We start from the raw sequence: 14,264 nt of genomic DNA, 5'->3' as shown, positions 1-14,264 counted from the left end.
AACAGAACATGGAAATACTGCAAAGTTTAAAATCATGAAAGGTGTGTGACGGGTTTGTATCCTCTCACTATACTTATTCAATCTGTATGCTGAACAAATAACCAGAGAAGCTGAATGCACCATAAGGATTGGTGAAAGGCTTATTCAGAACCTCAAATAAGCAGATGACACAACCGTGCCTGATGGAAAGTACGGAGGACTAGAAGCACTTGCTGATTCAGATCAAGGCTTGCAGTCTTCAATACAGAGTAAAACTCAATGTAACGAAAACCAAAAATTTCACCACTGGACCAATAGCTAACTTCATGATAAGTGGAGAAAAGGTTGAAATTGTCAAGGATTTTGTCTTGCTTGGATCCCCAATCAATGTTCATGGAAGCAACAGCAAAAAGTTAAAACGACACACTGCATTGAGTAAGTCTGCGGCACAAGATCACTTTAACGTGCTGAAAAGCAAGGAAGTTACTTTGAAGACTAAGGTGTGCCTGATACAAGCCATGGCATTTTCAATCATCTCATATGCATGTGAAAGTGGGTTATTAAATAAGGAGGATTGAACACAAATTGATGCATTTGAATTGTCATTCTGGAGAAGAATATTGGGAGTACCATGGACTTCCCAAAAACCAAACAGATCTGTTTTGGAAGAAGTACAGCTAGAATGCTCCTTAGAGTCAAGGTTGTACATTAGAGATGTTATCATCATGTGTAGATACCAACTGGTGAACGTGTTATCAACATGTCTAGATACCAGTCTAGATACTAACTTGTCTAGAGACCAGTATCTCTATATACAAGGATACAATGCATCATAAAGTAGTAGGGCAGTGAAAAAGGGGGAAAGTCCTCAAAGAGATGGATTGACACAGTGACTGCAACAATGGGCTCAAACATAAGAACAATGTGAGGATGTGCAGGGCTGGACAGTGTCCTGTTCTGTTGTAGATAGGGTTGCTGTGAGGCAGAATGGACGAGACAGCCCTTAACAACACCTTCAGGTAATATAAGTATGGGGGGGGGGGAAACATTCCTGAGGCCAGGAAATGCTTATTCTCCTCAGCCACACCTTTGGGTTAGTAGCTTAGCCACTAAGCCACCTCCATACCCTAAAACTAGAAAGATGTTTGCCTATGTTTTATTGACTACACAGAAACATTCGAGTGTGTGGATCATAACAAATTATGGCTAACACTGTAAAGAAAAGAAATTCCAGAACAGTTCATATGCTCATGGAGAACCTGTACATGATTTGTCAGTGGTTTGAACACATCATGATTTGAAATCAGGAAAAGTGTGCACCAGGGTTACATGCTTTCACCATATGTATTCAGGACTCATTTACAACCTATGATATACAGGAGACACAACCTTGCTAGCTGGCTGTGAAGAGTACTTTGAGGCACTTAGTGATGAAGATAAATGACTGCAGCCTTCAATATGGATTACACCTCAACATAAAGAGAACAGAAGTCCTCACAAGTGGACCAATAAGCAAAATCATGATAAGCAAAAGATTGGTGTTATCATTGTTCTATTCAATTGGCATTCCATGATGCACACTTTCCCAAAACGATCACTGAAGACAAATGTGTGCATAAGCAAATGTGATGAAGAAAGCTGATGGTGCCTGGCTATCAAAAGATATAGTGTCTGGGGTCTTAAAGGCTTGCAGGTAAACAAGCGGCCATCTAGCTGAGAAGCATCAAAGCCCACATGGAAGAAGCACACCAACCTGTGTGACCACAAGGTGTAGAAGGGACCAGGTATCAGACATCAAAGAACAAAAACTCATATCAGTGGGTGCCCACCTTCCCGACACAATCACTGAAAACAAACGTGTGCATAAGCAAATGTGGTGAAGAAAGCTGATGGTGCCTGGCTATCAGAAGATATAGCATCTGGGGTCTTTAAGGCTTGAAGATAAGCGGCCATCTAGCTCAGAAGCAGCAAAGCCCACATGGAAGAAGCACACCAGCCTGTGTGACCACGAGCTGTCAAAGAGATCAGGTATCAAGCATCAAAGAACTAAAAATCATATCATTGTAAATGAGGGTGAGTCCAGAGTGGAGACTCAAAGCCCATCGGTAGGCAACTGGACACCCCATTACTAAAGGGTTGTGGGGAGGAGATGAGTCAGTCAGGGTGCAGTGTAGCAACAATGAAACATATAACTTTCCTCTGATTATTAAATGCTTCCCCACCCCTCAGTATCATGAACCCAATTCTACCTTACAAATCTGGCTAGACCAGAGGATGTACATTGGTACAGACAGCAACTGGAAACACAGGGAATATAGGACAGATGACTTCTTCAGGACCAGAGGTGAGAGTGGCGATTCATGGAGGGTGGAGGGAATGTGGGGTGGAAAGGGGGAACCGATTACAAGAATCTATGTATAACCTCCTCCCTGGGGGATGGACAACAGAGAAGTGGGCAAGGGGAGATGTCAGATAGTGTAACATATGACAAAATAATAATTTTTTAATTATGAAGGGTTCATGAGGAAGGGGGGAGTGGGGAGGGAGGGAGAAAATGAGGAGCTGATATTAAGGGCTCAAGTGGAAGGCAAATGTTTCAAGAATGATGATGGCAACAAATGTGCTTGACACAATGGATGTATGTATGGATTGTGATAAGAATTGTACAAGACCCCAATAAAATGATCTAAAAAAAAGATTGGTGTTATAGAGGATTTTATTTTACTTAAACCAGGATCAGTGCTATGCAAATAGCAGTCAAGAAATCAAAGTACATCTTGCACTGGACAAATCTATGGCTGAAAGCCTCTTAAAAGTGTTAAACAGAAGTAAATATGCCACCTTGAAGACTCATGGGCACTTGGTCAAGTCATGCTATCTTCTATCACGTCATATACATGCAAAAGCTGAACAAGCATCAAAGACAAATTGGTATTTTTGTACTATGATGTTGGAATAGAATACTGACTATACCTTGGGCTTCTAGAATGAACAAATCTGTCTTAGAAAAAACACAGCCAGAATTCTCCTTAGAAGCAAATATAACAAGACTTCATTTTACATACTTAGGACATAAAGTTATTATTAGAAGGAACCGGTCCCTAGAGAAGGCCATCATGCTAAGATGGGTTGACACAGTGACACCAACGGTTTTAAGGGTGGTGCAGGACAGGAGAGTGTTTCCTTTTGTTGTACACTGTGTCGTCAGACCCAATTTGATGTCACCTAAAAACAAAATCTTGGTGACTTGAAATTTCCCTAGATTCATACTCCATAATTGCACATTACAATCGTGAACAGATGCTTGCAATTGTTTGCTCTCTTTTTGTGTTGTGCCCCATCAGCATATAAAAGTCTCAGAGACTTTACTTCATCCACAGCATTACGGTCAACTCTAATTTGAGAAAGCAGCTCTTCCTCAGCCATATTTTCAGTGCCTTCTGACCTGAGGGGCTCTTCTTCTGGCACTGTCTCTGACAATGTTCTGCTTCTATTTGTTAGGTTTCCAGCAGCTAATCACTCAGAAGTGGACAGCCTATTCCTTATTCCTAGTCCATTAGTAGCTCCAGTGAAACCTGTTTGTCGTAGGTGTCCCCACTAATATTTGAAATACTGGTGACATAGTCCCAGTATCACAGCAACATGTTAACCACCACTGTATAACTATCTGTCAGACAAGTTCTAGAAGCAAGGATGGCAAGACTTCATCTCACAGACTGGTCATGTATCAGGAGAGATCAGTTGGGAAGGACATCATTCTTGGTAAACTGAGGGAACATAAAAAAGAGGAAGATAAGGCCTTAATAAGATGGACTGACATAGTGGATGTAACAGTGGACTCAAATATACCAGTAGGGAGAATGACGTAGGCAGAGCAGCAGTTTATTCTATTGAGCATACTGGACAGCATCTAACAACAGCACCATATTGGAAATTTTAAAACAGTGCACCTTATCAGTTAATCACCCAACAGGAAAAAGATGGAACACTTGAAATAGAATAATTAAATGGAAGCTTATTCATAGCATCGGCACTTTAAAAGTGGGCATAAGGGAACCAGAGGAGATAATGCAATAATCCAAAGGATCCCTGGTGTTGCATTAGGCTGCTAACTACAGATTAGTTGTTCAAACTCGCTAGCCCCTCCGCAGATGAAATATGAGGTTATCTGCTTCTGTAAAGACGTATAGCCTTGGAAATACGTTGTAGGGTCACTATGAGTTCACTATGAGTCGGAATCTACTCCATAGCAATGGAGGTTTTTTTTGTTTTTAATTTGTTTTGTTTTCTAGTACCTAAACTAACCTTTGGCCTAAAGGGACTAAAGGAAAGAACATTCCAGGAATTCAGAAGGGAGAGTTATGTCAAGTAAAATGCCTTCAGAGGAACAGTGACCTCTGACAGCTGGAGAAAGACGAATCAAAGTGACCTCATACAAAGAAAGCCCGAGGAATAAATCCAACTCCACCCTCGTCCCTTCTCCAGGGTTTCTTATTGGATGAACCCAACTAGACGTCAGAAGGACTGAATTTGGTCCATGCAGCTGAGCCTCATTGTAGGGTAAAGAAAGAACGAACAGTAAAATCTGTGGAGATACTTAAAACACTCTACTGTCCTCTAGTCTTTTATTTTATTATTATTATTTTAAAATAATTGTATTCGGGGTTCATACAACTCTTATCACAATCCATTGTGTCAAGCACATTTGTACATTTGTTGCCATCATCATTTTCAAAACATTTTCTTTCCCTCTAGTGTTTTATAGTCTAAGCTTTTAATTATCTGCAGAGAGAGAGCTTCAGGCACTGCATATATATGTAATATGATATCACATATTGATCTATAATATAATGGCATATCATATCATATCTTAAGGATATATAATGACATATATACATGAGTATAATATAATGCAGTAATATAAAGAAAAATTTTTAAGGGTAAGAATAGAAAAAGTCAAAACAAAACTGTCCCTATTTGCAAATGACTTGATGGTATATGTAGAAACACTAAAAGAATCTACAAATAAAGCATCAGAATTAGTAAATGAATGTGTTACAGTTAGGTTTTATGTCGATTTATATGGGCCAGGATTCTCCTATGATTGGATCCAATATAGTGTGGTCAACTATGGCATCTTCTTAAAGCAGCCAAGCAGTTGTGGGGAGAATAAAAAGACTCACTGCCATAGAGTTGATTCAGACTTATAGTGACCTTACAGGTCAGGGTATAACTGCCCCTGTGGATTTCCAAGACTCTAACTGTAATGGCCTTGATACTTTAGAGAAACAAATCCACAGAAACTCGTGTATAAGAGAGAGCTTTATATAAAGGTTAAGTGCGCATCAAGAAAACATCCCAACCCAGTGTTGCCTAAGCCCACAAGTCCAACATTAACTCATATGTCCAACACCAATCCACAAAGTCCTCCTCCATCTCACAAAACAGACGCAATGATGCCGACTGCAGGACGAAAGCAGAGTCAGTGAATGTGTAAGCATCTCAGCACTGGCAGGGGTCTCCACACGGCTGCTCCAGCACCCAGTGCTACATCGGGGCAGGAAGTGAGCCTTGTCAGTTGAAGCAGGGAACTGGCTAAGGCAGCTGCACCCTGGTCCGACCATCAGAAAGCAAGACACCGGAGAGCTAGAAAGGCGAGGCTCACCAAGCCATTTATTCCTCCACCCTTTAATTAACCCCACTTGTGTTTATTGCCCAGGTTGGCACAATAAACTACCTAACTCAGTAACTCTTTAAAGGAGTAGAAAGCCTAGTCTTTCTCTCATGGGGCAAGCTGGTAGTGGCAAACTGCTGACCTTGGAGTTAGCAGTCCAACAAGTAAGTTCTACACCAAAGTTCCTGGTTATAACCTTGAAATAATTGAGGTTTCATTTAAGGTGTAGCATTCTCTTAGCATAAATTGACAGTGTGTGGAAGCTAGCTGACTTTTGCTTCCAGATTTGGACCCTGCGTCTGGTTTGTCTACCTCCTGTTATATTGCTTTCCAATCTTGGAAGCCATCAGCAGACTGCTAATCTTGGATTCATTCCGCTTAGCGTCCCCCAGCCCGTGGTTTCCCAGCTGCATCTTTCTGCTTCCTGTTTCTTATTCTCTAGGGCTACAGTAGTCAGGAGAGGACTTCAGCTTACATCTGACCCATGGATTTGAAGAAGACTAGACTTACCTACAAGCACGTGAGCAATTTCTTATTTTAAATTTCTTTCTATATACCTACATACACAAGCATCACTGGCTTTGTTTCTCAAGAGAACCCAGCCTAATATAGGTAATTACAGGTATGTTAACTTCATTATCATTCAGAATTATGCATGTATCGATTTGCATATTTGTATTTTTCTGCAATAGATATTATCTTTTTTTTACAACAAAGAGTAAAAGTGTATTCTTTTTTTCCTATACCATACCTCTCTCAGCATAAAATTCAGTGGGTCTTCTGGTTTTTCATAGACCAAATTTTCTGTTATCTGCTGAGATAGAACATAAGGTATTACATTATGGTTTTGAGTAAAAGTTATGTGGTCAGGTTATTTTAGTGTGGTCTTCTTTTGCACTAACCTAAAATGTACAGTAGTATTTTGAAGAGATTAATATGTCTCTAAAAAATAGCACATTGTTTTTCTACTCCTGATAAAATTAGGCAAAATAAAGAAAAATTTGAGGAATAAAACATTTAGTAATAAATAGCAATAGTTATTTTATTAGTTTTAAGAATTAAGGAGTTAATGAGAAAATCTTTTTGGAGAAAGTTTTTGACTTTGGAATTCTGGTATTATTAGACTAAAAAATGAATGACTTATTTGTTTAAGACAATTGTGAAAGTTTAAAATATAAAAAACATCTTAATATTTTACATAGCAATGTTCTTCTGAGATATTTGATTTTAAAAGGTAAAAGTGATGTTCAGTGTTTGTAAGAATGAATGAGAAAATATAGCTAACATATCAGAGATTCACTACCATGCTTGTTGTTGTTTTTCCATTACCTGACAATTATAATAAAGCCTGCATGAGTCTTATTTGCAGGGAATAATCACAGGGCAAATATCAGGTGGGGAGAAGGGCGACAGGGGAGCTGATATCCTGTAGCTCAGGAAGGAAGAAAATTTTTGAAAACTGATTGTGGTAGCAATTGCACAATACTGCTTAATCTGATTAAACTATAGAATAATATGATGTCTGTATTAGCTCCTAATGAAATGGTTTTGAAAAAAAACAAAACAAAAATGAAAGAACTAGGAGGCAAAGGGCATTTATGAAGGTCTAAATACAGGCATGTACATATGTAAATATATTTTTATATGATGATGGTGAAATAGATCTATGTGCATATATATATAGGTTTAGTATTAAGGTAGCAGATGGAAATTGGGCCTCCATTCAAGTACTCCCTCAGAGCAAGAACACTTTGTTCTATTAAACTGGCATTCCATGATGCTCACCTTCCTGACACCATCGTTGAAGATAAAGTGGGTGCATAAGCAAATGTGGTGAAGAAAGCTGATGGTGCCAGGCTATCAAAAGATATAGCATCTGGGGTCTTAAAGGATTAAAAGTAACTAGCTTCTAACTCAGAAGCAACAAAGCCACATGGAAGAAGCATACCAGCCTGTGTGATCAGGAGATGTTGAAGGGATGAGGTATCAGGCATCAAAGCCCATATGTAGACAACTGGACCTCCCTTTATAGAAGAGTCACGAGGAGGAGACAAGCCAGTCAGGGTTCAGTATAGCAACAATGAAACATACAACTTTCCTCTAGTTCTTTAACGCTTCCTCCCTCACACTATCATGATCCCAATTCTACCTTACAAATCTGGCTAGACCAGAGCATGTACACTGGTACAGATAGGAACTGGAAACAGGGAATCCAGGACAGATGAACCCTTCAGGACCAGTGCTGAGAGTGGCGATACTGGGAGGGTGGAGGGAAGGTGGTGTATACAGAAAGGGGGAACTGATTACAAGAATCTATATATAACCCCCTCCCTGGGGGACAGCTAACAGAAAAGTGGGTGAAGGGAGATGTCAGACAATGTAAGATATGACAAAATAATAATAATTTATAAATTATCGAGGGTTCATGAAGGAGGTGGGGTGGGGAGGGTGGGGAAAAATGAGGAGCTGATACCAAGAACTCAAATAGAAAGCAAATGCTTTGAGAATGATGATGGCAACAAATGTACAAATATGCTTGACACAATGGATGTGTGTATGGATTGTGATAAGAGTAGTACAAGCCCCCAATAAAATGATTAAAAAAAACCCCCCAAAACAAAAACAAAAACCAATAACTACCTACATACCATCTATAAAACCCACAATGACAAAACTAAAACATAAAAATTGCAATATTAATTGATGACAAAATATACTTAAAAAAAAAAGCTAGAAAAAGAGACAAGAAAGGATTTTATACAACGATTAAAGGGTCAATTGAACAAAAGGTCATAACCATTATAAATAGCTGTGCACCCAATGAAAAAGTCAGAAATACTTTTAATATCCCACAGAATTGAAGAAATAGGCAATTCTAGAAGAGTAGCAGGTGACTTTTATACATTGCTCTTGCTGAAGGACAATACAAATAGAAATTCAACAAAGACACAGAAGCATGAACTAAAAGTTACACAATCACTTTTTAAAATCTCTAAGCATTTATTGCTTCTGTTTTAAAAACATTATTTTCTATTTTTTTATCATTTTATTGGAGGCTCATACAACTCTCATCACAATCCATACATACATCAATTGTGTCAAGCACATTTGTACATTCGTTGCCCTCATCATTTTTTTGTAATTACCTTTTTCTTTCCCTCTCAGTTCTCTCTATAGAGAACACAATCAAATTGACCCCAAGGACATGCACAGAACACTCTACCCAGCAAGAGTACAGTATATTCTTCTTAGGTGGATATGAAATATTCTCCAGAATTGACCAGATATCAGGCCACAAAATAAGCCTCAATAAATTTACATGTATTGAAATACTACAAAGCATCTTTCAGGTGTCAAATGTTCAAGCATCTCTCAGTTGTCTTGTCCCATCGCTCCTGATTCCTAGTTTTTAATTTATTTTGTGTTTCTATTTGTCGTGTTTCCCTGAATTATTGAAGTTTTGTCTATCTTTTTCTTGATTTGTTCTGTAGTGTTATCCATTAAAAAAAAAACCCCAAATATCATTCTTTAGAGTTCCTTATCTGGTAGTTCCAATTCCATTTCTTCTCAAAAGGTTTCCTGGCTCTCTTTTGGTTATTTGTTTGAGCCACCCTATTTTGCTTCTTTATGTGAACGGAAATTGTTGCCTCTGAAACATTGTATTTGAGTGATGATTGTATGCTGGTGTATTCTTAGGCACTCACTATCTTCTGGTGGGTGTGGTAGAAAATGGGAAGTATGCACAGTTCTCTGCTGTTTGTGTGGCACAGGTGATGTTGGGTTAGGCTGCTTCCTGTCATCGAACAAATGTTTCAGGAGTGGGTATTGGCTCTTATCTAGTACGTAGGGACCCTGGAGGTATGGGTGTTACTAAACCATTTGGACATGTTTGCTGTCTCTGTCAAATGGGATAGAAGAACAGAGAAACAGCAGCAAAAAAATTAATAAAGAAAAAAAAGAGTAAAACAAGAAAACAATGGCAAGTAGAAAGAATTTAATAACTAAAAAGAAAAAAACAAAAAGGAAGCAAGTTAAAAGAAAAATAAAAGAAGCGGAAAACACCCTCAAAAACTGAGAGGGAAAGAAAAAGGTAATTGCAAAAAAACGATGAGGGCAACGAATGTACAAATGTGCTTGACACAATTGATGTATGTATGGATTGTGATGAGAGTTGTATGAGCCTCCAATAAAATGATAAAAAAATAGAAAATAATGTTTTTAAAACAGAAGCAATAAATACTTAGAGATTTAAAAAAGTGATTGTGTAACTTTTAGTTCATGCTTCAACTGTTCAAAAGTTTTCCTGTAGAAGAGTTAGTTATCTGAATTTAATAAATTTGGATGTTTTCCTGGTATGGACCATCTCTGAAATTTCAATAAATATCTTAAATGAAAAAAATACGATAAAAAAACAAAAATAAAAGGTGAAACAGAACAAACAAAAAGGAACAGTAAAGTAAATGTGCTTGACACAATGGATTGTGATAAGAGTTGTACAAGCCCCCAGTAAAATGATTAAAAAAAAAAGGAATAGTAAAGTTGTGCAAGAAAAATAAAACAAAGGAAAGAGACGAAATGGAGAAAAAAATAAAGGAGCAAATCAGGATAGTTCAGAAAAGAAAAAAATGGTGCTGTCCAGGGTATTTGGTCCAGTTTGGAGCCTTCTACCAGCCAAGGAGACAGGGATGAGGGTTGGTATGCTGTCCTAGACGGAGTTCTTCTCAGTCTGGGGCCAGAACGCCTGATCCAAGAAATAGTTTGTGCCAGCTGAGAGGTAGCGTGTTCCCAGATGGCACTCTTTTTGACTGGGGAATGGTGGCTGGTTCTAGAAAGAGTTTTGGCATGGTCAGAGGTTCCTGGGGCAGATGATTCATCTGGCATTGTGCATTCTTTCTTTCTTTTTAAACTAATTTTATTGACATATAGTTCATGTACCTTACAATTCAATGGCTTAAATACATTAAAAAGGGTTGTGCAACATCAATTTTAGAATATTTTCTTCATTCTTGTACCCATTGTTATTATTAGCTCCCCATCACCCCCCATCTATCTTGCCATAACCCTAGGTTACTATTAATCTAGTTACTGTCTCTATAGGTTTACTTGGCCTGGATTTCATACAAAGAGAATCATACCAAAGAATGCCAACAACAACAAAATAAAACACATGAAAATCTTAATCCAAGTGAAAGCAGAATATAACAGAAACTAGAACAAATAAAACATGGGTCAAAAGGGAAACTCATGAATATCCTGTGGTATGAAAATTACACAACCTTGCTTGCTAATAGTGTTGCAGTCCAAGAACATTTGACTTACTTACAGAGATCAAAGCCTTCACCCTTCAGTATGGATTATATCTCAACAACAAAAGAACACCCTCACAACTGGACCAATAAGCAGCATTACAATAAGTGGAGAAATGACTGAAGTTGTCTAGGATTTACTTTCACTTGAGGCATTAAATTATGTATTGCACTGGGCAAATCTGCTGCAAAAGATCTCTTTATTTTTATTTTAAAAAGACATATTATCATATTATCTTGTTTTGTTATAGGTTCCCTATAATCAAATATAAATATAACAAAGGTTATAAATGGTGTTACATAGTTAAGCATTTACAAATACCTAAAATTATAGTCAAAATGGAGAACAAAATCTTTGCAAGTTTTTCAGTAACTGCTTCTACGAAATAAAGGAAAGTTAAATTGAACTGAATTCAAGGATGATTTTATACACACACACACACACACACACACACACGTAAGTATCTTGCTCTTCAGTGTAGAAACTTACATTTTTGTACTACAGAGAAGAAATTTATGCATATAATGTGTACTTTCACTACCCTGGTGGCACATTGGAGGAACTATTGGCGGTTAAGTAAAAGGTTGGAAAACTGAACATACTAGCTGGTAAACAGGAGAAAAATGGGTAGCCTTAGAAACCCTATAGAGAAGTTCTTCTCTGCTTTAGAGGGTGGCTATGAGTAAGAACCCACTCATCAGTAGTGAATTTGTTTCTTTGTTTTTTAAAAAGTTAAAATTAATATAATATTTACTGAAAACTTCTTATAATTTTGATTGAAGCACGTTTTATTTTTAGTAAAATGATGTTCACATAATTTTAAATAAAAAATTTAGATAATAACTTTGTATTCAACAGTTTAAACCACTCAACATCCCCACCAAATTCCTATTTCACCCATCAACAACTAGAAAGGTCTCCCTAAAGGGTTAAAAAGTAAACATAGCACTGAATACTAGGCATGCCTGATCCAAGCCATGATATTTTCAATTGCCTCCCATGCATGAAAAAACTCAACAATAAATAAAGAAAAAGGAAGAATTGATGTCGTTGGAAAAGAATATTGAATGGACTTCTATGGACTCCCAAAAGAACTAAGTGTCTTAGAAGAAGTATAACCCAAATGTTCCTTAGAAGCAATGGCAATACTTGACTTCACATATTTTGGGCATGTTTATCAGGATGGATCAGTATTGTTGGAAAAGGCCATGATTGTTGGTAGAAGGTCAGCAAAAAACAAGGACAATCCTCGGGATATAGATTAACATAGTGGCTACAACAAAGGGTTGAGAAATAGCAAAGATTGTGAAGATGGTGCAGGCCTGGGCAGTGTTTCATTCTGTTGTACACAAGGTTGCTATCAGTTGAAATTTACTTAATTTCCAATGGCCACAGCAGCAACCACAAATTAATTATATGCATCGCTGTGTAAAAACAGTAACCTAAAAATAAGCATGAAGAAAACAAAAACAGCCTACTAACCACACAGCCACATATGTGCGTGCACACGAATACACACATCTATGTGTGTGCTCGATAATCCAATCTGGTAAATTCTGTATTGGCCAATGAGGGTCAATCTTTAAATTAGGTTCTAACACCACATCCTGAGGTCAATGAAATTTGGAATCTCCAGTATTACAGGCAACTTTTAACTTTTTCCTCCTAAAAAGAATGCTTCCTTAAATAGCCATGAGATCAATCATCTTTTTGAAAGAATTATACCCTTACCTGGAATTTTTTTCCCTCTCCTTTTAAATTGCCAAAATGTTTTCCTTTATTCCCAGACTAGCTCAAACTTTATCATCTCCATGTCTTCTTATTCGCCTTCTCCTCTCCTCCTTCTCCTTCTCCTCTCCTCCTCCTTTCTCCACTCTCCTCCTCCTCCTCCTTCGTGTTTTTCCTTCATGTTTTTCTTTATCAAGAAACTTACCTGATCATCACAGAAGAAGTATTGTGTGCTTCTTGAAAGTCAGTCAAAATTTGCGTTATACTACCATTACTGTAAACATCACAATTAAAGAGAGGGGTAGTGAGATTTACCTGGAATATTTGTAGAATGTTGTGCTTCTCCACATATTTAAGTGCCAGTTGATAAGGATCATCATGTTGTACTGAAGAAAATGTCTTTTTATAAGCTGATTTGCGCTCTGGTAAGCTATGTTCTTTTTCAAACTGTGAAATACCATCCTGAAAATGAAATATCACCCCAAAGAGTCTTTAATAAAATTTATAGCCCCAGGAACTTTCATTATTATCAATCTCGTGTTGATGGGCTCTGAACATATACAAGGGTCTGAAGAAAAGCCACATTTTTAACTGAGATATTCAGCTGATCTGTTAGGCAAATATATTGCACCTCAAGACTTGGGAGATACTTTGGGAATCTTGTACTAAAAAATGTTTTCCCTTTATACGAATTTCCAATCTACTTCAAAATTCTGTCCTTTGATAGAAACCCAGAGAATGGAAATGCTAAGAGTTATGGGAGTCAGAATATAAAATTCAGGTCTCCTGAAGTCTAAATCATTGTTCTTTCCAGAATAAACTTAAGTGTAGTAGAGAAGGAAAAACAACTCTTTTCTTTCTACCCATCTACTGCCCTTCAACATGTGGCTTTGGTCCTCAATCTTAATCCAGCATGTTTCCCTACCTTCTTCCCCACCCAATGCTCCAACCTCCCATAGAGGAAACAAAACGTTGCTTTAACCTACAGGCTTGTTTTCTTGACTGAGTTTATAGTTCAATTTGGATGAGATAGAAGGAAATATTTGGGGAAAGTGTGGGACTGCTGCTTGGAAAAAATGGGTTAATTCGCTCTCCGATGGGCTGTTGTTTTGCAAAACGTCTGTACTATTAGTGTCAGTTTCTATTGCAATGGAAATTCTGGGTTGGAAGTCCTTTGGGTGACCCTCCAATTTGTCGGATTGTAATCTGTCATCAGCCTCTTCACTCTCCTTGCTATCCTTAAACAGGGAAAATATTCTGTTGTCATACTGGCCAGATGTTCTGTCCTCTTTTAGGTCGTCTTCAGCGTGACCATCTTCTTTGTGCATGAAGTGGTCAACCTGGTAATCTACTCCATTCTTAACATGGTCAAATTCATTGTAGTCATCCTCATATTTTACAGATTCAGAGGCTCGGTGATACTGTACAGATGTTCTGGGGTCAGTAGCACCAGGCAATCTGTGGCCAATCTGTTCAGGAGTTCTTTGGTCAGTTGAGATGGACGGTCTCTGGCCAGTCTGTTCTGAAGGTCTTCGGTCAGTTGAGATGGACGGTCTCTGGCCAGTCTGTTCTGAAG

The 14,264-nt window shown here is 38.0% G+C and overlaps 1 protein-coding gene across 1 annotated transcript in view; it reads right to left on the bottom strand.

Moving 5' to 3' along the window:
• Window positions 1-3,994: 3,994 nt before the first annotated feature.
• The window catches only part of TEX55 (testis expressed 55), an 11,385-nt gene continuing 1,115 nt past the window's right edge, over window positions 3,995-14,264 (bottom strand). Inside the window, exons 2-5 of the mRNA XM_045286157.1 lie at window positions 13,675-14,258; window positions 13,004-13,150; window positions 6,405-6,467; window positions 3,995-4,012 (exon numbers count right to left, since the gene is read on the bottom strand). Coding sequence (XP_045142092.1) covers window positions 3,995-4,012; window positions 6,405-6,467; window positions 13,004-13,150; window positions 13,675-14,258 — 812 coding nt within the window. The remainder of the gene's footprint in view (window positions 4,013-6,404; window positions 6,468-13,003; window positions 13,151-13,674; window positions 14,259-14,264) is intronic.

This window comes from Echinops telfairi, unplaced genomic scaffold, assembly GCF_000313985.2.
Source record: "Echinops telfairi isolate 266 unplaced genomic scaffold, ASM31398v2 ScPeMD7_6;HRSCAF=24_0, whole genome shotgun sequence".
Lineage (NCBI taxonomy): Eukaryota > Metazoa > Chordata > Mammalia > Afrosoricida > Tenrecidae > Echinops > Echinops telfairi.
The sequence above is the reverse complement of the archived record's forward strand: the minus strand, read 5'-3'. Positions and strand labels throughout refer to the sequence as shown.